Here is a 25,419-nt window from a genome sequence, read left to right as displayed (position 1 = left end):
GACGACTCGCTCGCGACTCGCTTCTCGTTCATTTCATCACACTTCCCAGTTGGTTCCTAGGGTTTCAAGGTGTGAACGATTCAGATCCGTACTTAGACATGCATTCGTTGCTGGGTTTCGAGAGGGAAATGGAGCACTTTATTATAGGACTTGAGGGCGTTCATATGGAAAAGCGCATGATTGCAAAAGACCCTATGATACCTACTTACTTAGACGCGTAGGTACCGGGAGCCCGCGAGAAGCATGGACGGAATCCGACGGGCTTCCGACGATTTTTAATGACGGAGGAGACAGTTCTTCACACCCGGATGCGAAGTCATCAATGGGTCTTTTTAGTAGACGAGCATACTTATTTACATTCACACACGGGCGGCGACGACGCGATGTGAGTCGAGGAATTGGTGGGGGAGACGACGACTGCGGCTGAGCTAGGTAGTCAGTACCTTGCCTACGACCAACCTACTGATGCTGAGGCGGACTCCCTTGGTGGACTGAGGTGTTTAGTTGGTCGGCTCGAGCGAGGAAGAAGACCCTTTTTATGGCGAGGAAATACGGCGATCAAGGCCAGAATACCCATCCAACCCAGGCAACAATACCCAGAATCAGATAAACATTATACTTAGGAAAAACAAATTTCTGAAAACTCCCTTGGGTACAATTGTGACGACGTCAAGTTATGAGGGAGTGAGAGAATATGGTCAATGTTGGCTACATTATGTGGTACGCAGCTTCGCTTGATGGGTGCGAGTGATGGCAATTGGATAACTTCCGTAGAATTACTGCGTGTTTTCTATTACGATCCTACTGTAATTGAAATGCTGCAACCGAGAGTGACGTCCTCGGCGGCTCTCCAGCACCGGCCGATGTGCGACTCACTGGTGCTATCCCCGCATGAAGGCCTAAGTAGGCAAGTACCTATCTGGCCATGGTCAGTGAGAATACCTTGACCGCTTCACCGAAGGCTGCGCGAGAAACCCACTCTCATCCCCAGTACAGCACAGACTGTGCGCAACTAGGTACCGCCATCAATCGGGGGCATGGGAAATCACGGCGTCATCGGCACCATCGTCAACATCACGATCTAGGCCCCCCTGCGACTGCGACCGCCCACAACCGATGACCCCGCTACACGATGACGCACCGACCGCCGCGACGCTCCGGCCCATGGGCGATCTTGCAGCTTTACTGTATTGAATTTCCATGATGTGCGGGGACGGCGGCGACGAGCGGCGCTGTGTGCTTCTATTCAATACATCTGTCTTTCGCCAACCGAATGTTACTTGGCGCCGCCATCGTCGGTGCCGGCCGGTCCCGTCGCCTCCGTCGCATCGCTCTTCTCTGACGGGTCTGGTTGCTTTTCTTCTCCCCCTTCTGCTTCGTTTACGCTGATCATCGATCCAGCGGTAAGCTCCGCCGCTTCTACGTGTGTCGGACCGCTCCATATCTCGTTCCCATATTCAGCGTCGAACCGGGCCGCGGCGGCGTCGTTGGTGACGGTGGCGGATGCCGGCTTGAGGATGGATTTGGTTGGGGCCTTGGATGTCTGCGATGACTCTCCTTCGGCCGCCGCCGCCGCCGCCGTCATTGTTGTAGTATCAATGACAGCCCGCCGCTCGTTGGCTTTGGTCGTGGAAGATGCGGTACCGTCGCCATTACCGCTGCCACCGCCGCCGCTCATGAGAGGAAGGGATGGCGGCGATGTTTGCGGGATGACGAAGGGGCGACCCGGGTGCGGGCCCTGGCCCATGTTGGCGCGGATCCAGCTCGTATAGAAGGAGAGGCGGGTGACGCGGCTGCGGGCCGAGTCGGACTTGGACCGGGACGTGGTGGGGTGATGTCGCGCGAATCGGTGCTGGTCACCCATAAGAGAACGACGGCGTTGAAGAGGACTGCGGGCGGGGATGGCGCCGTGGCGTGTGGTCAGCAGAGGTCTCGGGGAGAAAGAGGGATGGCTTGGATGAAGTGCGTGTTGCCAAATTCAACTGACGTACCGTCGATCTTGCAGCAGAGGAGGCATAGCCAGGCTGGCTCGCCGTCGAGCAGCATTAGAGCGAGAAGGTTCCTGGGGTATATCATCGGTCAGTCAGTCACCGGTTGTCCGTTTCCGTAAAGAAGGGCGGGAGGGGAGAGAGAGAGAGGTAGGCCTAGGGGCTCTTACGCGATGCTGCTGCTGAGCGTGAGGCAGCATCCCGCGAACGACTTCTTGGCAACTCGAAGCAGCCTCTCGCTTCTTGTCCGCGTACCACCGGATGCTGCTGTCGGCGAGATCTCGGCTGAGCCCTTGACAGTATATCCTGCAAGCGCGTCAGTACAGGGGGAAGCTCCGGTAATGTGTAGGTCGCACGCACGATAGATGGGGTAGGTGAACACGGCGGTCAGGTAGGCCTAGAAGGTTGGCAGAGGTGTTAGTACGGAGTCATGGGTCGTCGATTGAAGAGGAATGAATGGGTTGTAAGTGGAAGTGGCAGTGATGATGCTGCTGCTTTTATATAGCCTCGCGTACGTACATTGCAGGTCACGTCAACGGCAACGGGGCCTACCATGGCGCTCTGCTGGATACCGATGATGCAAAGGCCGTTTTCCATGCGGCTGAACCGACTGCAGCGGCGGATCTTGTCAGGTTCGCCAGATCATGACTTGCGGCTACAGGGCAAAACAAATCTCATATGCACGAAGGGGAAAACATACAAGATGATGAGAACTATCCAACACCCAAATAGGGCGACTGCAAGGGCGTGGATCAGTACCAGATATTAACATTAACAGACTGTTGGCGATTTTCAAGTAAGAACGCCGAGATCACGTACCTGTGAGCACGGCGAAATGTATGAGATATGGCTTCGATCTGCAGCGACTGACACCACTGCCCCATACAGTATACTATCGAAGTGATATCAGTATACTTTGACAGATAAAACAGACATAATATGTAGCATTGTTGAGTAGGGGTTAACAAAACTTACCGCACGGTCACATAGAAACATATAGACGAGCTACCAGCCCAAACGCAGTCATGTCAACAGCTATAACTTTCTTTGTGGGGGTTTGAGATCGATGAAACGTCCCCCTATTCTAGACCCAAGGGATAAAGAGACATACTTACGGCCTGCAGTAAAGTAAGCGAGCTTAGCTTAGTACATCCATTTGAAAAGGACGGTTGGCAAGAGGCATCAAAGAGGAGTGGGATATCTATATGCGTACCTTGCTAGAGAGGTATGCCAGCAGACACAAAAGCGTCGCGGCCTCGCAGAGCGAGTGGTAATCGTTGAGGGAGAAGCTGTAGTGAAGGACGGTGGACGCCATCACGAACAGGTACGAGTCGAAGTAGATGGCTAGGAGCACTGGGGATTTGGTGAGTTGCCTGCAAGTACTTGTCTGTTGTGCAAATTCAATGTTTTGCGAACAACTGGTGGCGGTGAGCAGCTAACTTACGCCAGTGAGTCCATGCCAGGCTCCGCCAGCTCTTTACTTGGGCGACGCGGAACACTGTTTTGGCGAAGTTGGTTTAACGAATATCAGTCGCAAGCACATCGATACTGGGGCTTCCACCAAAGACAGGTGGGACTTGCCACCAGGGAGGGGTCGCTGAATGGAACAGAATGGGAAGGGGATTCGGTCAGATGGACAAAAAAAGGGGGGAAGCTAGGATAGAGGGAGGAAGACGGACAGAAGAATGAGGCGCAAGCACCGCTGGCGAGCACGGAGACGACGATGCCGCTCACCTTGGCGTACCGCGGTTCCGCTTCGAAGTAGATGCCGTAGGCGGGGCGGCGGCCGGCGAGGGGGAGTGGCAGTCCGGAAGGATGGGCCATGGTCATCAGCGGCGACATGGCGGGAAGCATTCCGTCATCTAGGTGCGGGGGGCTTATTTTGACGTCGTTGGCTGGGTTATGATACTAGGTCCTGACTTAGGTGTGTCTTTTTAGAGAAGAACGATGGATGAGGGCGTGCCATGGTCTTGTTTGTGCCTATCCCCCTCTCCCCCCTCCCCCCGCGATCTTGTAAGCATGCCTGCTTTGTTTGCCGACGGGTTGGATGATTCGACGACCACAAATAGCAAGGCCCGGGTCTGTGTACGAGGTTGGGATGAACTACTCTGGCAATTGAGGTTGAAGAATACGAGGATTCTCATAAGAGTTGGCTGCCGTGTCGTGATACTGCATAGAGATTGTTCGCTTTGAGGATGGCTTCAACTTAATTTTGGTGCATAGGCGCCATTCTCAGACCATTTCATCCCGCGGCGGTAGTTCAGCTACAGTACTTGTACTGCTACATCGTACATATTTGGGTGCCGTCACCCGCAAGAGGTAAATGCGTGAACAAGACGACGTTTCCGGGATATAATCCGGGGATAGTTATTTTCTAAGAAAGGGGAAGCCACTTGGATGCAGCTGCTGGGCATCATTGGGGTCTGTATGACCAAGTAAGTGTCCTGGTAACATTCTTGGTAACCTCCATCATCAGGCTGGGCAAAAGCTTCACACAACTTGATTTACCTGCTCGAAGGCTTTGCCAGACGGACATAACAGGCCCAACTGCTAAATGACATTGCAATCCCATCGCCGCCGGAATATACCGCATGAGAGGTAATTAAACAATTACCTACCTGGACATACAGGTCGGACATGCTCCAAGCCCAGGGCCTTTTTCACGTGACCTTGGCCTGGCTGATCCTGGTCAAGTTAGAGTTGGTGCCTGCCTTTTTGAGTTCTGTCAAGGTTTGAAAGTAACCTGATATGCTATGGGTCTCGCCCTTTTCAGCAGAGTGCCGGAAATCAAAAGACTGCCCGAAGAAAACTGGGGGGGACGTGGAAATGTTCTAGCAGCAGCATAACCTCGAATCGTGGAGTGCATCGTTTGTTGTAGAACAACTCCCAGCTCGAGACCCAACCCCAACGACGCAGTGACGATTTGCCTTACGCCGTTCATGCAGGCCAAGCCCGTGATTCGCGGAGTGTGGCTGAGCTGTGCGACTGTGGCAAGTGTGTTACGAACAGGAGGCAGCCACAAGCTTTTGGTGGGTTGCTATTTTTGTTTTTAGCACCTGTCAATCAGGGGTTCCCCCCAGATCGCCTTGCGCGGCTGAGTGTAGGCAAACCCGCAAAAAGAGGGCGTCTTCGTAACGCTGCTGACAGCACTGCTGACTTGACACGAATACTGCACCGAGGAGGTTACGACGATGCTGCCGCCGAGTGCCTAGCTGCCAGGGGGGTTGGGGTGAGCGCGCAGTAAGGAGCTGCAGCCGATGCTGTTTGGCTGCTCCCTCTGAAGCGTATTCACATGATAGGCTTGTTGGATGGCAAAGGGTCTCGTTTCCACCCGCCACGATAATAATCTCAATAGGCCACAGACCGACCGTTGAACTCTGCTAGCGATGCAAAAAGCTACCTGGTAAATTATGATCCGACAAACGAATATACGTGATTGTATGGATAAGCCGTCGTTCAGCCGTTGCCATTTGCCATGTAGCAGTGATACAATGTGTTGCGGGGACATTATATTACACACAGCGTCGGTGAAATAACGTCGTGGTACAAGAATGGGACCAGTAAGGGGCGCTGAGGTCTCTGGGCGGCTGCGTGGCGGGAAGGAACAGCAGCCGCAGCTGGAAAGCCAAAAAAGCAAACGTTCGTTTAATTCATTCGTTGTTCTGCGAACCGTCGTCGAGTTGTTCTACGGAGCCTGTGTGTGTCAGTCCACTACGGCGAATCATCAATGCATTGGCGGCGAGCGAACGCGATCGTCAAGAGTCAACTACCGGCCGACGAATGGCGGTTCCTGATTGCAGCATTCCTCTTCGACAGCGACGTCATTTGCGACGGGTTGTCGGCAACGTGTTGATGGGGACTGACTTACTGGGCGCCCAGTTTTCCTGGAGATTGGGTGACACCCTAAAGAAAGGCTCCGAATCATACTTACCCAATCAAGAGTAGCTTTGACGCCGGCTTGTGCTCCTCAAAAAAAACAAAATACGCGCTCTCGATATCTACCTCCCCACTATCGAGAAATTATGAACAGTCAAAGACCTTCTACTACATAGCTCGTAAAATCCAGCTCAGCCTGGGACTGTTCTTGGAGAACCTAGAAATACTGCTTACGGTAAAAGAACGGTGATTGAACAACCGATATGCGAAGTATCTTGGGTGTGTCTTGGTGTCTTGAGCTGCTCAGTCGGGACAGGGGGACACTGCTGTTTTCGGCGGGGCGCTGGGGGGGGCACTGGTGGGCACATGGCTTGTGCTGCGCCTGCTTCGAAATCTTGAAACGGCAGGACGCTAGCGCTGTAAATCAAGGGTCAATCGCAGTCCTTGTGCTGGGTACTTGCGAGCGGAAGAGGGCAGTGGGCAGGCAGTGGGCATTGGTAGGAGGGGACCCCCATGTCTCCTTTCATCACTGTGAAACCCGCCGCCCCAAATTATTCTGCCACAGCAACACAACACCTTCAGTCAATCAAGTCAACACCCGCTACAGCGACTCTGCCGGCTTTCTTCACGAGCCCTCCCCCGTTCGTTTCGACTACCCTCGAACCTGAACTTGTTCCTTTGTTCTGCACTTGCTTGGTCCGCCGCCCCTCCCCTGAAAGAGATACGAGACGACGCAAGACTCCCGAACAATTTACTTTGTGCACTTGCACTTGCATTGCATCTTGGCGAAAAGGCACAAAGTTGGCCCGTACATAACTTACCAAGTCGCATCGAAACGCCCGACGACGACGACGACGACGACGGCGCGACGCTCAGAGTTCGGCGCACTATTTCCTGCTACCAACTCTGTCGGTGTCAAGGACTTTTGACTGAATTGCATTGGACTGGACTGGATTCTCCAGGGTCAAGGGTCGGGAGAGACGCGAAACAAGAAGTCGAAATCCCATTCCAACCTGAACCCAGCGACAAAGTTGCGCATGAACCACAGCCACTTGCGATCACCAACCAAACTCTCCTCCACATTGGCACATTCCAGTATCTCCAACATCTATCTCAAGCACGAACCTTGGGTCCATTTGGCGACTCGTTCACGCGCTGTACACCCGACCGGTCGCCCGTTTCCGGCTGTCTCACTGGACGTTGCTACATTACCGGCCATCCATTCCACCTCCACTACTCCGACCTTCTTTTCCCAAACATTAGGGGTGGCAGGGATATAACTAACAACCATGTCGTATAATCGCCTAGGTAAGTCGGCTGTTTCATCGTCAATGACCTCTCGACCCCCCTTCTCCTTTGCCTGTGCCCCCCTCTGCCTTTCTCAGGTATCGTGCCCTCCCTATCAGTGCCTCAACCACTGCTATTGCCACCTTGAATGCGCCGAGATCAGGGGGCCTTAGCCAGTACCCGTCGTTGCTGTAAATTACACTGGGCTTGGGCCGTTACTTGCCCCATCCATTCTACGTGTAGCTATTCTTTCACTACCTTCTTTTGCCTTCGGATCCTCCAAGTAGCAACCTCACTACTTTCCCTTCTTCTCGCCCCCTTCACTGTCTATACTTTCTCTCAGGGGCTGTGCCTTGTGATCTTCGCGCGAGACCCCAACCGGACGACCAAAGAGAGTTGCGCGTCTCAAGTGGTGCAGGCAACCAACCAACCCAAAACGTTATCAGAGTGCGAAAAGCATCTGAACATAACAACACAGCTCTGCCGGTTCCAGACACTCTCTAATACTCTTCTTTGCTAGCCGACGACGGTTACTACGATCCTACCATGGATAACAGAATGCACCGGACGCCCTCACCAGGGCATCCGCTCCAACATGGCTATCAGCTCGACGATGTGCCTTACGGCGGACCGCCTCCACCTTCACACTCGGCGCTCGATCTCCCCCCGGCTGGTGGTCCGGGCAGATACACACCCAGCGACCGTTTACCTCTGAATGCGGCGCATTCGGTAGACAACTTCTCGCAGAGCGGCTATGGCCAGGCCCCAGGGTACGGCGGATCCGAATACGCAGTCAACCCAGAGGCACACCACGACCAGTACTATAACCAGCCCTACGAGTCTTCACCGGGAGTGACACCTTACGACGAACACCAGGGATACGAGCTTAATGATCAGCGACCTATGCTGCAGCAGAATGATTCGTACGCACACGGTGGCATGCCGGAGCCCTACAAGGACGAACCCCAGCAAGGTGGTGGTGGCAACCTGAAGCGCTGGAAGACGGTCAAGCAGGTCTTGCTGTACCGCGGTAACTTGGTTCTTGATTGTCCCATACCTCCGAGGCTGCTGAACCAGCTCCCTCACGGCGAACGTGATGAATTCACCCATATGCGGTACACAGCCGCCACTTGCGACCCCAACGATTTCTACAACGAGAATTTCACCCTGCGCCAGAAGCTGTTCAGCAAGCCGCGTCACACCGAGTTGTTCGTTGTTATTACCATGTACAACGAGGATGACATCTTGTTCGCGCGTACCATGATTGGTGTTCTGAAGAACATTGAGTACATGTGCAGTCGCAAGGAAAGCAAGACGTGGGGTCCCGATGCCTGGAAGAAGATCGTGGTGTGCGTTGTTAGCGACGGACGTGGTAAAATCAACCCCCGTACCCGAGCCCTGCTCGCCGGTATGGGTGTCTACCAGGATGGTATCGCCAAGCAGCAGGTCAACGGAAAGGATGTCACGTCGCATATCTACGAGTATACCACTCAGGTTGGCATGACCATCAAGAACGACGTTGTGCAACTCATTCCGAAGAAACAGCCAGTTCAACTCCTGTTCTGTTTGAAGGAAAAGAACCAGAAGAAGATCAACTCTCATCGATGGTTCTTCCAGGCCTTTGGCCGCGTTCTGGACCCCAACATCTGCGTTCTGCTCGATGCGGGTACCAAGCCCGGAGGCACTTCCATCTACCACTTGTGGAAAGCCTTTGATCTCGAGCCCATGTGCGCTGGCGCTTGTGGTGAAATCAAAGCCATGTTGGGTACCGGTGGCAGGCATCTCATCAACCCCCTGGTCGCGACGCAAAACTTCGAATACAAGATGAGTAACATCCTGGACAAGCCTCTGGAGTCTGCGTTTGGTTTCATTTCTGTGTTGCCCGGTGCCTTCTCGGCCTACCGCTATGTGGCTTTGCAGAATGACAAGAATGGCCAGGGTCCTTTGGAGAAGTACTTCAAGGGTGAGACGCTCGAGGGTTCTGATGCCGGTGTCTTCGAGTCCAACATGTACCTTGCCGAGGACCGTATTCTTTGTTTCGAGCTTGTCACGAAGCGAAACTGCCATTGGATCCTGCAGTACGTGAAGTCGGCGACGGGAGAGACTGATGTGCCAGATACTGTCACAGAACTCATTCTCCAGCGCCGACGTTGGCTCAACGGTTCCTTCTTCGCCGCCATCTACGCCATTGCCCACTTCTACCAGTTCTTCCGCTCCGACCACTCTCTCCTTCGCAAGCTGATGTTCTTCTTGGAGTTCATCTTCCAGACCATCAACATGATCTTCGCTTGGTTCGCCATTGGTAACTTCTTCCTCGTCTTCAAGATTCTTACTACGAGTTTGGGCGACAAGGACTTGCTGTCTACCACCGGCACAATCCTCGGCGTTGTATTTACGTGGTTCTACGGTGTCTCGCTCATATCCTGTTTCGTCCTTTCGCTTGGTAATCGACCCTCTGGTTCTGGCAAGCTCTATGGTGCCATGGTCATCTTCTGGGCCATCATTATGGCGTAAGTTTTTTTTCTTCCCCATCGCCCCTAGTTTGGCGGACTCGCACTGACATCAATCTGCTTAGATACCTCATGTTCGCCGCCGTCTTCATTGCTGTTCAAGCCATCCGAGCGCAGGTCAAAGACGGCTTCGACCCCAGCGATCTGATCAAGAACAAGGTCTTCGCGTCTCTGATCATCTCGACCATGGCGACGTACGGATTGTGGCTTGTTGCCTCGCTCCTTATGTTCGATCCTTGGCACATGATTACATCCATGTTTCAGTACATCCTGTTGTCGCCTGCCTACGTTAATGTCATGAACGTCTACGCCTTCTGCAACACCCACGATATCTCATGGGGTACGAAGGGTGACGACGGTGCCGAATCGCTGCCAACGGTCGACACCAAGGATGGCAAGGGTAAGACTGACTTGCCAGACGAGGGTGATTTGAACGCTTCGTATGAGCGCGAGCTGGCTGTCTTCAACAAGAAGTTTGTTCCTGTCAAGAAGCCCCCTACGGACCACGACAGAGCCGAGAAGCAGCTTGACTACTACCGATGGATCCGAACGCTAGTCGTATTGGTCTGGATGATAACAAACTTCGGACTATGCGCACTGGTGTTGAGTACGGCTGGTCTGGAGAGACTGAGCCCCGATGCGGCAGCTGCCAACGAGGACAAGCGTGCTACATTGTACATGACCATCATTTTGTGGAGTGTGGCCTTCCTGAGCGCCTTCAAGTTCATTGGCGCCCTCTGGTTCTTGATTGTGCGCATGTTCAGAGGCGTGTAAACGATCCAGTCTTTGTTGGGGTCTCGGTATTCCTGTGCAACAATCCCCTTCTGGGCCGGGCAGCAACCCTTGTGTTTTTGTTTTTCTTCTTTTTCTTTTGCATCCCGGATAACGATCGTCTCCGTGGCTGTCATTGCGGTTATGATGCCATCATTCATGGGCTGTTCCGGTGTTCTGGGTATACTGCGCGTCTTCGATATAAGAGGGATCTAAGTGGCTGCTCGACGAGATGGGGGCGATGTGTTGGAGGATGGACCCATGTACGCTACGAGGAAAGGTGACGGGCGTGCGCCGTGCGTGCGCTGATGCTCTTACGCGGCAGCGGGTGGTTTTGTTGTTGATTTAGCTGAGGTTTGGAGACGACGATGGTCTCCTTATTATTCATATACCCGGTATTCATTCATGTCATTACTCTTTTCATGAAGAACGATTTCAGATTTTATAGATTCAGGAGATAAAGCGTTATGACAACGCGAACATGCTTCTTGGTCAATGTTCTTTTGATACCTCCGCATCTTGTGCCTCTGGGAACATTGCGTTGCCCCATGTGATATCCATCGTCGTGCCTCGACCTAAGTTATTCTGCCTGTCAAGCATCCAACAATCGTTCGTTTCCCCGTTTTGTTGAATTCCCCGGAATGCTTGTTTCCCCAACTCGGCTCCGTCCTTGTGAAAGTGAGGGGTTAATCTGCAAGCACCCAGATGCGGCCAAACTCAGCTGCGTCTCACCCACATATGGCCTGGTTTCGCAGCATATCGGCGGACCCCGGGTTGTGTCGCTCATTGCTTACTTGCTTTTAGGGGGCAGGTGCGGCTCGAACAGCCCATTTTTCTAAGGGGCGCAAAGCAGCGAACTGTGAAAGGTGCTGCAGCTGATGCATTGATGCAGCAATAAACTCGCAAGCCATTGGCAAAATGCTTCCGTGCCGGCCTTTTTGCATGCATGCAGGCAGGCCAACAAATGACACCTTTTGCCTCTTCGCTCCAGGCCTTGTTTCCCCCGCCTTGTTCGCCCTCCTCCCACCGGAGGACGCGGAGTTCCTTCGTACAGCTTCGGGGGGGGGGGGGGCGCGCATATCTCCTGACACCAGGCTGTCAGTCGACCAATTCTTTCGGGGAAGTTAGGAACTGTCGATTCCTGCCTTGAGGAGAGAGCAACTGAGCCAAGATATCGATCCTGTGTAATTGATACATTTTGGGTCGCGTAACCGGCCAAGATTCAAATAAATAGCGACGAGATCGTCTGGTTCCAACGACGGCCATTCGTACTCATCATACGCATACTTACTCTCAATCCGACTTCACTCATCGCATACATATACATCCCCATTTATAACCCCTGCCCCTTTCTACCATCATCGCCATCATCAACACCGTCATCATGGCCCCCTCGCCCCTCACCACCGTCTCCCAAAACATCTACGACAGCGACCCGGCCTTCTACGCCAAGTACGCCGAGCTCCGCGAGAACCGCCCCGAGACCCAGCAGGCGGGGGTCCCGGACATGGCGACGCTGCATGAGCTGCTCCCGTCCCTGCAGGGCAAGCGCGTCCTCGACCTCGGCTGCGGCGACGGCTGGTTCTGCCGCTGGGCCAGCGCCCGCGGCGCCGCCGTCTGCCGCGGCGTCGACGCCTCGGCCGCCCAGCTCGAGCGTGCCCGTGAGGTCACGGAGCTGCACCGCGCCTACCTGCTGGAGTCGCGCGGCAGCGAGGGCGCTGACGCCGTGCCGGCTGAGGGCGCCGAGGTGGACTTTGTCCGCGCGGATCTGAACCAGAAGGGGGCGCTGGAGGCGGCGGTGTTGTCTTCGTCGTCCTCCTCATTGGAAGAGGGGAAGAAGCCGCAGAAGTTCCAGGTCGCGTTCTGTTCGCTGTCGCTGCACTACCTCGCCGACCTCCGGGGCATCCTCGACGAGATCAGCGACTGCCTGGCCCCCGGCGCGTTCCTCTTCTTCTCGATCGAGCACCCAATGGCGACGGCGCCCAAGGTCAAGGTGCCGGCACTGCTGAGCAACCCCGCGGACGGGGACGGCAAGGCCGTGTGGCCGCTGCGGGACTACATGGCCGAGGGCGAGCGAGTCAAGACGTGGCTCGGGGCCGACGTCCAGAAGCAGCACCGGACCGTCTCCTCGTACCTCAACGCCCTGACGGCGGCGGGGTTCGACGTGGTCAAGAGCTGGGAGTGGGGCGTTCGGGACGGCGGGGAGGGCGAGGTCGACCAGATGCGCCGGGATCGGAATTATGGGGTTACGGAGAGCGTGTTTCCTTACTTTATGGGGTTCAAGGTCTGGAAGAGATGAGTTGCGGGGGAGAGAGTTTGAAGCAGATACATGTCTTGTTTGGGAGTCGGGCCGGTAACCAACGGCACGGCCACGCGTCTCTTATTGTGTTCGGTTAAACACCAACCCACTCACCTCTTTCCTATTTGTTATTCCTTTTCATACCTAGTCTTACCTCTGATACTTAACTAAGTTCTGGTTTTCAAATTGTACAGTAAGGGAATGCGTAGAAGCACATTGAATGGTGGTAGAACGGGGTTTCTCACTTCACAGGTTAGCGAAATGAGTCTTACACAATGTTTTGAAGATCTTAAATGCATCTGAAATGATCTGATCATTATTAAGTGCCATGGTGAGGAATCTAGTGGTATCGGTCTGTGACATACTTTGTAGTCGCCAACTGTGCTTGGTAAGTTTAGTTGTTCCTGAAGTACATACCGACAACAGGACTTGACGCGTGAATGATAGCGATCGTCGACACGATATTCCCAACTTGATATATCCAAGAACAGTTCATGCCTCGTGACGTGGTTGTCAGTAGTCAAATATACTCCGTATAGCTATGGCTGTCCATTTGGAGGTGGTCACATCAAAACCTAGCTGAAGCAATACAGGCCCCCTATCTATGCACGAGTTACTACAATCCTTATGTAATCCAAAGGACAAGGAAACAGGAAAAGCCTTAATCTGCATTCAGGATATAAACTACTCGCGATATTTAACGGCAGCGACAGCGATTGGCCGTCGGAGGCCCGGCACAGCCCCCGCACGATATCTGGTAGACTATGAAGCACGCCATCCGAAAGAATCTGCGGGTCCAACCCCCAAACTCGACTTGGATGGCATTTGGCCCGAATGGTATGGCATTCTCAGCTACTTCTTTGGGAATTGCCCCTGGAGTCTCGGGACAGGAATCCACAACCGTGGGGTCAGTAGTTGGGGTTGTCATTGGCCAATTCGGTCCAGAGGTTCGATGTGCAATATGTCTGCATTATTGCACCATCGATTTGGGAGATAACCAAGTCACGTCATCACAAAACCGACAATGTTTGATAAAATGCTTGTTTGGATTGTAACTTGGCTTGAAATTACGCTTTATGTCCATTTTCTTCTTCACTGGTAGCCAGAGACAATGGAAAGCCACGAATTTGGAAAGGATGTCGACACGCGGCCGAGCAGCTCGAAGGGCTTTGGCCGGGAAGCTGTGGCCAGTACACCAACAGAAGGTGAATCAGTGCGCTCAGCGGACTCTCCGCCCCTGAAGCGGGGGTTCTGGAAGACCATCCGGCGGCATATCTGGGATGACCCGGACAAGCCCGAGCACGAGAAGAAGTTCTTGCTGAAGCTGGACGCCTACCTCCTGAGCTACACATGCCTGGGATACTTCTGCAAAAATCTCGGTACGTATACGACTGAAACCTGCAAAATACAGACTTGCATGTTGACGGGGGGGCAAACATACAGACCAGGCCAACATCAACAATGCCTACGTCTCGGGCATGAAGGAGGCGCTGCACATGGAAGGCAGCGAGCTCACCTACGCATCCAACGTCTTCACGGCCGGATACGTCATCTCACAACTGCCGACCGTCATTCTCGTTTCCAAGCTCCGGCCGTCGTATGTCATTCCCACCCTCGAGGTTCTCTGGGCCATCTTCACCTTCACCTCTGCGGCCATCAAGACCGTGCCTCAGCTGTATGCCAGTAAGTCGAAACCACCCCGCATGCGCTCGAAGTCGATTTTGGTACTCATGCTTTAACCAGTGCGCTTCCTCGTCGGCCTGTGCGAGGGCGCCTTCTTCCCCTGCATCATCTACCTGATCGCCAGCTGGTACAAGAAGGACGAGCGGGCAAAACGGGTGACCCTCTTCTACTCGACGGCCTCGCTGTCGCACATGTTCTCGGGCTACCTGCAGGCCGGCGTGTACCAGGGCCTCGACGGCGCCCTGGGCCACTCGGGCTGGCAGTGGCTGTTCATCGTGTGCGGCATCATCAGCCTGCCCGTCGGCGTCATCGGCTACTTCTTCAACCCGGACTTCCCCGAGACCACGCGCGCCTTCTACCTGACCGAGGACGAGGCCGCCTACGCGAGCCGGCGACTGGTCGAGGACGGGTACAAGCCCCTGGGCGCGGCGGCTTGGGACCGCAAGAAGCTGTTTAGGATCGTGTTGACATGGCAGTTTTGGTATGTCCTGCAAACTATCCTAAGAATTGCATGGATGCTGAGCTAACACGGGACATAGGGTCCTCTCTTTGGGTTATTTCTTCGTACAAACCAGTGTAAGCCAGTTCTTCATCGTTGCCTTTTCATTTTCATTCTCTGCTATGCCTCTTGATCCAGCTCCTTTGACTGAGGAGTTACTCTGACGCTTTTCCGTTAGCATCCCAATGCTCAACCCTTCATGGCCCTCTGGCTCAAGTCCGAGGGCGAGAGCGTCTACCGCGTCAACGTGCTCCCGACGGGCCAAGCCGCCGTCGGCTTCGTGACGCAAGTCGCCGCAGGCATGCTGTCGGACTCGCCGCTCCTCCGGGGCCGGCGCATCGAGGCCCTCATCGCCCTGCAGGCGGGCTCCGTCGTCGCCTGCATCATCCTGGCCGTCTGGGACTTCCCCAGCAAGGGCCTCAAGTACTTCGCCATGTACACGGCCTGGACGTCGTCGGGGGTGCCCGGCATCTACTACTCGTGGTTCCCGGACCTCATGCCCGACGACCACGAGATGCGCGGGTTCCTGACCGCCTTCTCCAACGTTTTCTCTTATGTGAACAACATCTGGTGGACCAACCAGCTATGGAAGACGGCCTACGCGCCCCGCTTCCACGCCGCCTTCGTCGCCACCGCCGTCATGGGCGTCGTGCTCGTCCTGATGGCGTTTCTGATGCAGTACCTCCAGGGCAGGGACGCGCGCATCCGGGCGGGTAGGAAGGGGTCAGAAGACGGAGATAAGGGGTCGAGAGGGCCGGTTGGGCCGGAAGCTTTGAACACGGAAACGCCCGCCATCGCTTAAAAGTCCAAAAACCCTCAAAGGGCTTGGTGCGTATTATGAGCTTGTTATTTATTTGCATAAAGTGGCTTTCCTGATGTACTTAAGAGCCATACAGGATAGTGAATTTGGCGAGTATATACGTGTACAACGGAGAAGAAAAAGATAGTAATACAAAGAAGCTTCCGTGTCATTGGCTACCTCGATCTAAACTGGGGAACGGTATGAACTGAGTACCCTGAGAGTTGCCGAATAGGGAATCCAACATTAAACCAAGAAGAAGCACGCCGGAGCGCCCCGTCCTATCTCCATCTCCACCAGTTTACATCCGGATATGGCGAAACCCGGCGGGGTAAACGGTTAACAGGAAAGGGGCCAAGCAGCCAAGGCCGTAAAGGCAGCCGAGTGGAGCCGCATACAACATTCTTTTGCCAATTGACGACCCCTTTCTTGAGCGAGTTCGCTGGCCAAGTGTCCCCAGTTGGAGACATATATCAACCCCGGGGTTGCAATCAACACCTGCAGCACGAGGGGTATCTCAGGATCGGAGCACCCGACAATGATATGCTACGTAATGTGATGCACGCAAGAGGAGTTGACCTCGGCTTTGATATCGTATAGAAGGACTTGTTTACCCAGGAGTCCGTATATTTTTCACATAGCAGAAAGTAAACAGCGGATCGTCTCACGTTCAATTTCACAGTTCGAAAAGGAAATCAGAACCATCTCCATCATGCGGTCATCGCCCTTGATCAATACATTTGGGGCAGGCTTACTGCTTCTGCCAACGGCTTGGTCTGCCACCATCGCAATTGAGGCCCGCTCCCCTTTGACTAACACCACATTGCCTCATCTTGATGGCTTCCCTCACCCAAACCCCACCAAGTCGTACTGGCAAGACCCTCCGCACCGCATCGCCAATCACCGCTCCACCCCAGATCTCCCTACTGATCAGGTGTTCGATTATGTCATCATTGGCTCCGGCATGTCCGGTGCGGCCACCGCCTTCAAGCTGCTGAGCCGAGACCCTAGCTTGTCCGTGCTGATGCTCGAGGCCCGCACCGCCGCATCTGGTGCATCGGGACGCAACGGCGGCCACTGCAAGACGGGCGACTATGGCAAGAAGATCAAGCAGTGGGTCGACTTGTATGGCGAGGACGAAGCTTTGAAGATCGCCAATCTGGAGCAGGACTGCGTGAACGATGTACGCGACTTCGTGCACAGCCACAACGTCTCCAACGGGTGGCAGAATGTCGAGACGGCGGATATTTACTACACTCAAGAAGCGTTCGAGAAGGCGGCCGAGATCGTCGAGTTTCAGCACGAGCTGGCAAAGCGCCGACCCGATGACGTGCCCCAGAATAACCCCCGGACCGTCCTCCGCGGCCAGGAGGCGAGGGATTACTGGCAGTGGCCCGAGATTCTGGGTGCGGTCAAGTATGCCGGCCACACGCAGAACCCGTACCTGACCGTGTGTGCCATGCTGGAGCTTGGCCTCGAGAAGGGACTCAACCTGCAGACACACACGATGGCGCTGCAGCTGACCCAAGTATCGGAACCATCCGCCGAAGACACCACCCAATGGGAAGTCAAGACAGACCGCGGCACCGTCCGCGGCACCAAAGTAGTCTTGGCCACCAACGGCTTCACCCCCGCCCTGCACCCCGGCCTCGCCGCCACCCACTTCCTGGAACCCGGCCGCAACCAAGCCGCCGCCGTGCGCCCGGCCGCCGACACCACCGACAACCCCGTCTTCCAGCGCAGCAACGGCTACTCCGACTTCCCGGGCGGCAGCGGCGACTACATCATCGCCCGCCAGCCGGGCGACGTCGGGGCGGGCGACGTGGTCTACGGGGGCGGGCAGGGCCTGTCGCCGACGCGCGAGCGGAACCTGACGGACGACTCCGTCATCAACGAGGCCATCGCCACGTACCTGCATGGCGTCGGGCGCGTCACGTACGGGCACGCGAACTGGGGCGCGACGAACGAGCGGGTCGTGGCCGACTGGACGGGCATCGTTTGTTACACGCCCGACGGGCTGCCCGTGGTGGGGGCGGTGCCGGGGGGGGCGGGGCTGTGGGCGTCGGTTTGCATGAATGGGCACGGGATGGCGTGGGCGTTTCGCAGCGCGGAGGCGTTGGTGGAGATGATGATGTCGGACGGGGAGGCGCCGGGGTGGTTTCCGGAGCCGTTTCGGGCGGGGCGGGCTTGGAAGGGTGGTCGTTAACAAGGAACAAGAAGGGGCTGAGGGAAAGCCTTCATAACGCACGCAGTGCAATAAAAGAAAGGGGTCAGCAGCTGGGCTTGTAGTTAGGTTGGGGTACTCTCTGGTCTTACCACATGTAGGTAACTTCTGGAATGGGCACACCGTTGTGGCTAATGGTAGCTTAGGGGTAGCATAAGTGATCATCATTTATCTTTTAAGATAATGATCCAAATAAGCTATGCTTCAACCTATCCGAGTATTATGGTTAGAACGACAACAGCTCCAGCCTGAGTTACCCCTTTTGCCTCCCACATTTTGTGAGTTCGAAAACCCGGCCAACGGGTTAACAATATATTCTATTACCGTGTTTCCACTTTGGTTCAAAGGCATAGCACCCCATCAATGTAATTAAATAAGTTGGAGAGGCAATACAGAAAACATGAAAAGGAAGAAAACCTGAGAAAAGAAGACATCGAAACTTAATAGAGTGTAGAGACCTTCATCCCCGCCCATTCATCAAGTCCTATCCGCACAATTCCAATATGTCCCATCAACTACGAAGCCTCCTCCCCCAGATACGGAAACAGCCCCATCTCCTTTTCCCCCACCCCCTCCAAACACGTCGCAATAAGCGGATGAATCCCGAGCCCCCGCGCCCGCGCAATCCAGACCGGCAGGTCCAGCACCTCAAACGGCTCCCCGTATAGCTCCTTCATGTAAGCCGGCCACTCCTCGAGCGTCACATCGCGGCCGCTCGAGTGGTGGCGGTATCGTATGCTCGCCTTCCCCTTACCTTCGTTGATAGAGGCGAGGGCGATATCGGACGCGATCTCGTCCACGTGCTTGATGTCGACGTATCCCTCGACGCGCGCGAAGCGGGGAATGGTCCACATAAGGCGGGTGTAGCGCAGCACCCCGTTCAGCGCGTCCGAGGGCGGGGCGCGGTCGCCGGAGAAGAGGCAGGGGCGGTGGACCTCGACCGTAAAGCCATTGCCGCCATGGTCAGATTCTTGTGACAGTTTCTCCGTCAGCTTGTGCAGGAACCGCTTGCTGACCCGGCGCGGATAACGACGTCGACGCGGGACTGGAGGGCGGCGCACTCGGAAGGGCTGAGGCCCAGGGATGGGGAGGAGAGGGTGCCGGGGTAGGTGACGATGTTCTCGTGGTAGGTGGGGATCTGGGGTTCGTCGTCAGGCGTAACGGTGATACAGTGGATCCGGCGACGGCGGCGTCTTTCAGGAGCGCGTGGAGGACGGCGTTTCCAAGGACACTGGCGGCGCCGGTCAGCAGCACCTGCAAATTCTTGTTGGTCGGAGTCCTGGGGCGTCTGGGGATCGTTTCCAAAACAGAAAGGATACTATTTGGATAAGCCGTCTCTGCTTCCCAGTCGATGTCCTTGTCGGTGGCGTATTCAGAACCGATCCGAGCCGCCATCAGCACGTTGCGGGCCGTCACGATCAGCGCCTGTAGCGCCTTCAGCCGCTGGACGGTGTCGTTGACCGCCTGGCTGGCCATTACGAAGGACATGCAGTGCTGACGAAAGTCGGGCAGGCCGTGAAACACCAGGTCCACGCCCGAGAAGCTGGTTTCCAGGAGCGCCCCGTGCCACGCCTCGGCCGCCATGGCCGGGTGCAGCCGGCGCCCCTCGCCGGCGCCCAGCCACCAGCCCGGCAGCCCGCCGAAGCAGAACGTCGTGCGCAGGACCTCGAAGCCCGTGATCTCGACCAGCAACAAGAAACCGCCAGGCTTCAGCAGGGTACGGGCGTTCCTCAGGGTCTCGGCGATGCGGGCCGTGGCGTGCAGCATGTTGGACGCGACGACGACGTCGTAGCCGTGCTTCGGGAACCCCTGGGTTATCGACGTCCTTCTCCACGTCGGGGGTCCGGGAGAGGGTCTTGGCGCGGAAGGCGCGGAAGCGCTCGGCTGCGCCGCCGAAGACGGCGGGGGAGATGTCGGTGAAGGTGTCGGTGTGGAAGGCGTGGCCGATGGTTTGGAAGACGATGTCGGTCTGGCGGGCTATTAATTAGGACATACTGCTCAGGGAAAGGAACAAGACGGCGGAACTCACCGCAGATCCGGTACCAGCCCCAATCTCTATGTATTTAGCCTAGGGCAGTTTGTGGGCGATCTGGTCCAGGACACCCGCCATGCCTTGATTGACCTCGACGAGACCGCGGCCCTCGCTGTAGAGGCGGGTCAACAGGTCATCCTGCATGAGGACCTCGAGCAGCGACTCCATCCTCTTGAGGCAGTCGAGCATATTCTCGCCCACGCGTCGCACGCTCTCGAGATCCACGCTTCCTGGCCACTTGGACCAGATTCCCTCCAAGACGTCGGTCCCATCCGCCAGCCAGCACCTTTTCGCCAAGGGGTGTCGCCCCTCACGGATTAGCTGCAGCGAGTACATTCCACCTACCTCGCTGACCCATCATGATACGATATGGGACACAGGGCATGTAATCGTAAAAAGCGGGAACATTTGTATCTGCCCGTCTTCTATTAGTGAGCGAGTGTGTGACTATTTCCTAGCTACGATGACCAGGCAATGGCAACACCTCAATGCCCCTTTTCCACACTACACACGTGGTCTACCACGGTGGTGAGGTTTCTCATTCCCTACACATAAGATGGCCATTCTCACTGGCGCAGCATGGAAACAGTTCACAGGGTTACTTACGTCCTTTGAGAGTGGTCCGTCGACTCAGCCTTACGTCGTGTAACCGGCAATGTATCAGGGCTACAGCCGCTTGACACAGTCAGAAGATGGTAATACCGCATCTAATGAAGAAAGGCCTCACCCAACTATAGATTGTCCTTGGTCGCCGGCCCTTTCCGTCCAGTGGCGGCGAGGTTCAGCACCGACAGCTACCCTTACGAAAAGTGTTCTACTCAGCAGACTGGGGCAACAAACCATGGGTTGCACTTGATAATATCGCTGCGATTTTCTTCAACCTTTTCCGAACACGGCTTCGGAGCATGCTTCATTGATGATCTGTCCGATGTGCTGTGCCCTATCTCTTTCTCAAGCAATACCTGGAAGCTCCACGTTTCCACGCCATGCCTAAATGCTATGGGAGAGGTGTTGTTGCTAGAGCTTGATACGCAGCCGTACTGCAACCTGTAACTTGTATAAGATTGAGAAAAGAACCAATAGAGTCTTATGTCGAATCTTCTTGATTGAGCATTAGTTGTTCTGTCCCCAGATCTAGATACCGTGAGTGGAAGCGTGCCGTAATACCCCAGATGGTCAGGGCGCTGACCGGTGAGAACGGCGGCGTGAAGCAGCCAGCAGCATCCCACCCTGTTAATGGCACTGACCACTGCACTAAGATCAAGCCCTTGCGCCAAAACACAAGGAGCTCAAATCCTTCCAACCCAGTAAAAAGTAAACATATGTCAAGATAGATTTATTGTTATTGTTCTTAATTTTTGGTTGAATATTGCGAGGTTCAAATTTTGCTATGCTATCTGCTGGCACGATTAATGGTCAGCTGCGTTAGTGGCGGCCCATTCCATTTTATGCCTGCTGTGTGTCCTGAGGCATCCACTAATTACCTGGAAGTACTTTAGACAGTAATTTAAAAGATCACCGGTGGCTGACACTTCAAAGGAACGCTTCCTTCTCCTACTTTTCTTTCAAGCTGGCCGACTGGACGCCGGTCTCTGACATCCTGAGACCGGCATGCAATCTAATCAAAGAAAGCAATTAATTGGAGAAAAGTGCATACATTTCTCACGCACGGCGTTCTTGGGCAGCCTATGTAGTTCATTCAGCCTGGCTGAATACGATATTTGCGCCTGCTGTACCAGTCACTTACGGGATGGGTATCAAAGTCACTTCACGACATCCACATGGACATCTTCATTCCGCAATAATGGTGGCTACCCAACAGCCGCGGTGCAGTTTTACTATTGTCCCCAACTCGTTTCTCAATTTCCGAGAGGTTCCTTTTGTCCTCAGCCCTTATGCGAATCGGATGATCTGCAGGACTTTGGCTTGCAGCTGAGCAACCCAGTCGCCGGTGGCATCATGCCGGCTTTTCTAAGCTTACCCCTCGTGTGGAGAGGAAGCGGGTGATCAAAAGTCGATTATTGCAGCTGAACGCCAATGTTCCAGTCACATAATGTCCCAACCAATTGGATACCGACCTTTTACACCGAGTTCTGAGACTCGGTGCGAAGCAGCGAAGCATGCTGTGTGAGATGGTGTGCAGTCGTCCCCGCTCGAGACCATTCAGCCTGCCGACACCGACCTCCTTCAGAGGGAGGTGGAAATTGGGAATGATATGAGGATTCATCCCTTTGAATTCCTGTTACCCACCACCCCCTTTTCATCGGGGTCCGGTAGCATCCTTTCAATCGGCACTTGGTACAGTCCGCTGAGTCTTTATACGCAGAGCGAATCGCCAGTCCGAGTTTTCGGTTCTGATGTGGTCGTTCAACTCGTGATGATGATAATAATACCGTATGTTGCCGGAAACATACGCCTGCCGCCATTTGCTGTCAGATTATCCAGGTCCATGGACGTGTGATCCTTTATCGGCATACTTGCGAGACTACGCATTGGTATCATCCGAGACTGGTGGGCTTCTCGGTTGCTACTTGATTTCAACGGAAACACAGGACGCTGGAGATTCCCTCTTTCCGCTTTAATGTACTGGACAAGATCCGTCGACAGAGATTGCCATGCCGAAGCCGGCGAAGCCATCACAGAATCCATGGGACGGTAGTATATACGGCCTCCAGAGTGTCGGACACGGCGCAACGGCGCTAGTCTTTGCTGTGGACGATTTCCGGGTAGTCAAGGTGCCCATCCCGTCGCCCTTCGGACTCCAAGCCATTGCGCAGGAACGCGAAATTTATCGGTGCCTTGGGAAAGAATCGAACCGTATCGTTTCTTGCCCTGAGCCCGACCACCCGTCCGGGATCCTTCTGGAGAGATGCACGGGGTCAGTACGCGATCGATTGCAGCAGATGCGCCAAGGAGACGGCAGTATTTCGAGGGAATCTCTGGTCCAGGTCGGCCGCTGGGCACATCAAGCCGCGCAAGGTCTATCATACATCCACCAACACAACGTCATACAAGCCGATGGTCAGTTTATCAGTTTATCAGTTTATCTCTCCGTGCTGTCTCCCATTGGTCTCTCCCTGTTCTGATGCAAGTCTTCCAAAAGTTGGATGCCACAACATGCTCCTCGACCGGCGTGACAACCTGAAACTTGCCGACTTTTCAGGCTCCTGTATCGAGGGCAGCGATTTCCGAGCTCTCGTTATCTATGATGTCCGATGTCGCCTGTCGAACGTCGACGAGCCCGACCGAGCCTCCGACCTGTTTGCGCTAGGCTGCGCCATGTACGAGATGGCGACAGGGCACCTCCCATACCACGACCTCCCTTCCAAGCACGTGCAGCGCAATTTCTTCCGAAAGGAATTCCCTTCGCTAGATGAGTTGAAGCGCGAAGCCCCGTGTATTGCCGAAGCGATCGATCGCTGCTGGCATGTGAGGAAACCCCGGGGTTTCAAGAGCGCCGAGGAGGTAGTCGAGGTGTTGGCCAAGGAAATACGTTATACCGAAAAGAAGACCAAGGTCCGGCACGAATGCCAGACCGAAGAGCAGGATTCCGGTCAAAGGAAAGGTGCCGCCAAGACGAGTAAATCATCAAACCACAAGAAACGTTCGAGGTCAGTGGCGACGTCCAAGTCCAGTCGCTCTTCGCAAAGCCGGACTCATGATAGGAAGAGAAGACGCCACCGCGACCGTTCGGTGGACAAGACGATTGATCAACACCGTTCCAAGGAAGAATATCGCAACAGTGAAGGCAAGACCAACAGGGAAACAGACAAACCGTCCTTGCTACACAAGTTTTTCAATTCTATGAAATTGCGAAACTAAACACTCTGTACCACCTAATACCATGTACATTATGTATGAGCCCATCTGACTAAATACTTCTCTAATCAAACGACCGTGCAAGATTCGGGATCCGCATGTTGGTGCTGTAAGCTAATTGTCAACCACACTCAACATAAATGGGCACGGTATATTTGCCTCAGCTTACATTCCGCTTTTTCTTCTTCTTACCATCCCCATCGTCACTCTTGTGCTTCTTCCCATCTTTTACCCCTCCCGTTGCTGTTCTTTTTGGCTTTGGAGAGCCGTGCTCGTACGGGTGTTCCCTGCTCCCATTTCCTTTCTGGTGCTGGTGATAGACTGTTAGCAGTTTTGAATTAAAGGCTTTTAGAGAGGTAATAGGGATGACTTACGTGATGGCGAGACCGACGTTGATCCGGGTTGAGGTCTGTGTTGCCTTGCGTATCGCGGCTTAGCTGCTGCGTATTGTCACCAGCGCGAGCAGCGGCATTTACCTGGTGATTCGAGATCAGCTTATTACGGCTCAGGAAACTCAACAAATTAGGTCAGTTTACAGTATAGTCAAAACCAACGATTTCAGTTATCTGCAATGCCTTCTCCTCTGCTTTTTCGATAGCCACACAGACTGGGCAGGACTTTTCGGCGTTCGTTGTAACCGCGAAATCGTCAGCATCCCCTATATGTTCCCACCTCCCCCTGGACAATGTCCGTTCTCAGCATTTTCGCGGGAATTGGGGTGGCTTCGCGCTTCAGGGCATTGGACGACGATCGTTTTCACAAGTCGATGATGTGTGTGTTCGTCTTTAGTAGGTGCTGGTTGCCTCAAGGGTGTATTTCCGACTTCGGCATCCTCGTTGACTTCGCCGTTATTCCTGACTTTGCCGCGCAGCTTGTCGAAGAATGGAAGATTGGGGTACGCGCCCGATATGACCGGGGTCTGGTTGCCGACTGGCTCCTGCTCGGCAGTACCTTCGGTGCCTGATGCACGTTTGGCCCGATTGCGCTCAGGTTCGTAGTTTGCAAGTTTGCAACTGTGGTAAATGTGGTGCTGGATCAGGAAACGACACATGACTGAAGGGTACTCGTGTCCTATCTAGATAATTGGTTGGACACTTTCTTGGATTGCCTACGGCCTGACGAGCGCTTCATGGCGTGAGGCTGCAGAGTGGGTACAGGCCACTTAAATACACGAAGATGCAGCCTGGTACAAGGAGCCCGCCGTGAGATAGTACTGGCCATGAGGCTCTGCCGCCTTTTGTGGCATTGAGAGACATTTTCAGATTCTGCCTTGCAAGGAGGGCGATGCTGACATCTGTCTTCGCAACTGCGCAGATGTCATGGATCGTATGCAAGCCTCCTGGGAAGGCAGCAGCATGAGAAACTGGGAAGCTCGCTGCTTCCATGGTAGTAGCAGAATGGATTGAACGCCATCAGCAACTCTGGGGAACCCTCTCCCAGATGGGGTTTCGGTGAGTAGGACCAAGTGTTTGCCAGCTCACCAGTTTCTTCCCCACGGAGATTGCCCAGCTACTTCGGGGGTGTGGCATGCCTACATATCAGCCGACCAATAGATCTCACGGTGACAATGGCAGACCGCACTTAGTGGCTGAAAAGGGGGTGGTACAATAACGCGACACGAGGTGTGTGCTT

The 25,419-nt window shown here is 54.6% G+C and overlaps 10 protein-coding genes across 10 annotated transcripts; 5 read left to right on the top strand and 5 right to left on the bottom strand.

Annotated features, from left to right (window-relative positions):
- Positions 1 to 1,276: 1,276 nt before the first annotated feature.
- PG985_011014 (uncharacterized protein) lies at positions 1,277 to 1,864 on the bottom strand (the record flags this gene model as incomplete). The annotated part of the gene is made up of 1 exon (XM_066830781.1): positions 1,277 to 1,864. The coding sequence occupies one exon, from the start codon at positions 1,862 to 1,864 to the stop codon at positions 1,277 to 1,279; it is 588 nt and encodes a 195-aa protein (XP_066681463.1).
- A 56-nt stretch (positions 1,865 to 1,920) lies between these two features.
- Positions 1,921 to 3,812, bottom strand: PG985_011013 (uncharacterized protein; the record flags this gene model as incomplete). The annotated part of the gene is made up of 4 exons (XM_066830780.1): positions 1,921 to 2,062; positions 2,159 to 2,385; positions 3,202 to 3,341; positions 3,668 to 3,812. 4 exons carry the CDS (start codon positions 3,810 to 3,812, stop codon positions 1,921 to 1,923), a joined length of 654 nt encoding a protein of 217 aa, XP_066681462.1.
- Positions 3,813 to 7,709: 3,897 nt separating this feature from the next.
- Positions 7,710 to 10,435, top strand: PG985_011012 (chitin synthase I; the record flags this gene model as incomplete). The annotated part of the gene is made up of 2 exons (XM_066830779.1): positions 7,710 to 9,661; positions 9,727 to 10,435. The coding sequence occupies 2 exons, from the start codon at positions 7,710 to 7,712 to the stop codon at positions 10,433 to 10,435; spliced, it is 2,661 nt and encodes an 886-aa protein (XP_066681461.1).
- Positions 10,436 to 11,816: 1,381 nt separating this feature from the next.
- On the top strand, positions 11,817 to 12,731 carry PG985_011011 (S-adenosyl-L-methionine-dependent methyltransferase; the record flags this gene model as incomplete). The annotated part of the gene is made up of 1 exon (XM_066830778.1): positions 11,817 to 12,731. The coding sequence occupies one exon, from the start codon at positions 11,817 to 11,819 to the stop codon at positions 12,729 to 12,731; it is 915 nt and encodes a 304-aa protein (XP_066681460.1).
- A 1,111-nt stretch (positions 12,732 to 13,842) lies between these two features.
- On the top strand, positions 13,843 to 15,715 carry PG985_011010 (uncharacterized protein; the record flags this gene model as incomplete). Its single annotated transcript, XM_066830777.1, has 5 exons — positions 13,843 to 14,110; positions 14,175 to 14,414; positions 14,475 to 14,895; positions 14,954 to 14,990; positions 15,092 to 15,715. The coding sequence occupies 5 exons, from the start codon at positions 13,843 to 13,845 to the stop codon at positions 15,713 to 15,715; spliced, it is 1,590 nt and encodes a 529-aa protein (XP_066681459.1).
- Positions 15,716 to 16,424: 709 nt separating this feature from the next.
- Positions 16,425 to 17,918, top strand: PG985_011009 (uncharacterized protein; the record flags this gene model as incomplete). Its single annotated transcript, XM_066830776.1, has 1 exon — positions 16,425 to 17,918. The coding sequence occupies one exon, from the start codon at positions 16,425 to 16,427 to the stop codon at positions 17,916 to 17,918; it is 1,494 nt and encodes a 497-aa protein (XP_066681458.1).
- A 533-nt stretch (positions 17,919 to 18,451) lies between these two features.
- PG985_011008 (hybrid NRPS/PKS enzyme) lies at positions 18,452 to 19,703 on the bottom strand (the record flags this gene model as incomplete). Its single annotated transcript, XM_066830775.1, has 2 exons — positions 18,452 to 18,947; positions 19,099 to 19,703. 2 exons carry the CDS (start codon positions 19,701 to 19,703, stop codon positions 18,452 to 18,454), a joined length of 1,101 nt encoding a protein of 366 aa, XP_066681457.1.
- Positions 19,704 to 20,004: 301 nt separating this feature from the next.
- Positions 20,005 to 20,304, bottom strand: PG985_011007 (uncharacterized protein; the record flags this gene model as incomplete). The annotated part of the gene is made up of 1 exon (XM_066830774.1): positions 20,005 to 20,304. The coding sequence occupies one exon, from the start codon at positions 20,302 to 20,304 to the stop codon at positions 20,005 to 20,007; it is 300 nt and encodes a 99-aa protein (XP_066681456.1).
- A 2,781-nt stretch (positions 20,305 to 23,085) lies between these two features.
- Positions 23,086 to 23,790, top strand: PG985_011006 (uncharacterized protein; the record flags this gene model as incomplete). Its single annotated transcript, XM_066830773.1, has 1 exon — positions 23,086 to 23,790. The coding sequence occupies one exon, from the start codon at positions 23,086 to 23,088 to the stop codon at positions 23,788 to 23,790; it is 705 nt and encodes a 234-aa protein (XP_066681455.1).
- A 225-nt stretch (positions 23,791 to 24,015) lies between these two features.
- Positions 24,016 to 24,838, bottom strand: PG985_011005 (uncharacterized protein; the record flags this gene model as incomplete). The annotated part of the gene is made up of 4 exons (XM_066830772.1): positions 24,016 to 24,108; positions 24,162 to 24,263; positions 24,324 to 24,394; positions 24,460 to 24,838. 4 exons carry the CDS (start codon positions 24,836 to 24,838, stop codon positions 24,016 to 24,018), a joined length of 645 nt encoding a protein of 214 aa, XP_066681454.1.
- Positions 24,839 to 25,419: the final 581 nt, after the last annotated feature.

The sequence above is a fragment of the Apiospora marii genome (genome assembly GCF_038362585.1).
Source record: "Apiospora marii strain CBS 49790 chromosome Unknown utg000007l_segment0_segment0, whole genome shotgun sequence".
Taxonomy (NCBI): domain Eukaryota; kingdom Fungi; phylum Ascomycota; class Sordariomycetes; order Amphisphaeriales; family Apiosporaceae; genus Apiospora; species Apiospora marii.
This window is presented reverse-complemented; position numbering and strand designations above follow the sequence as displayed.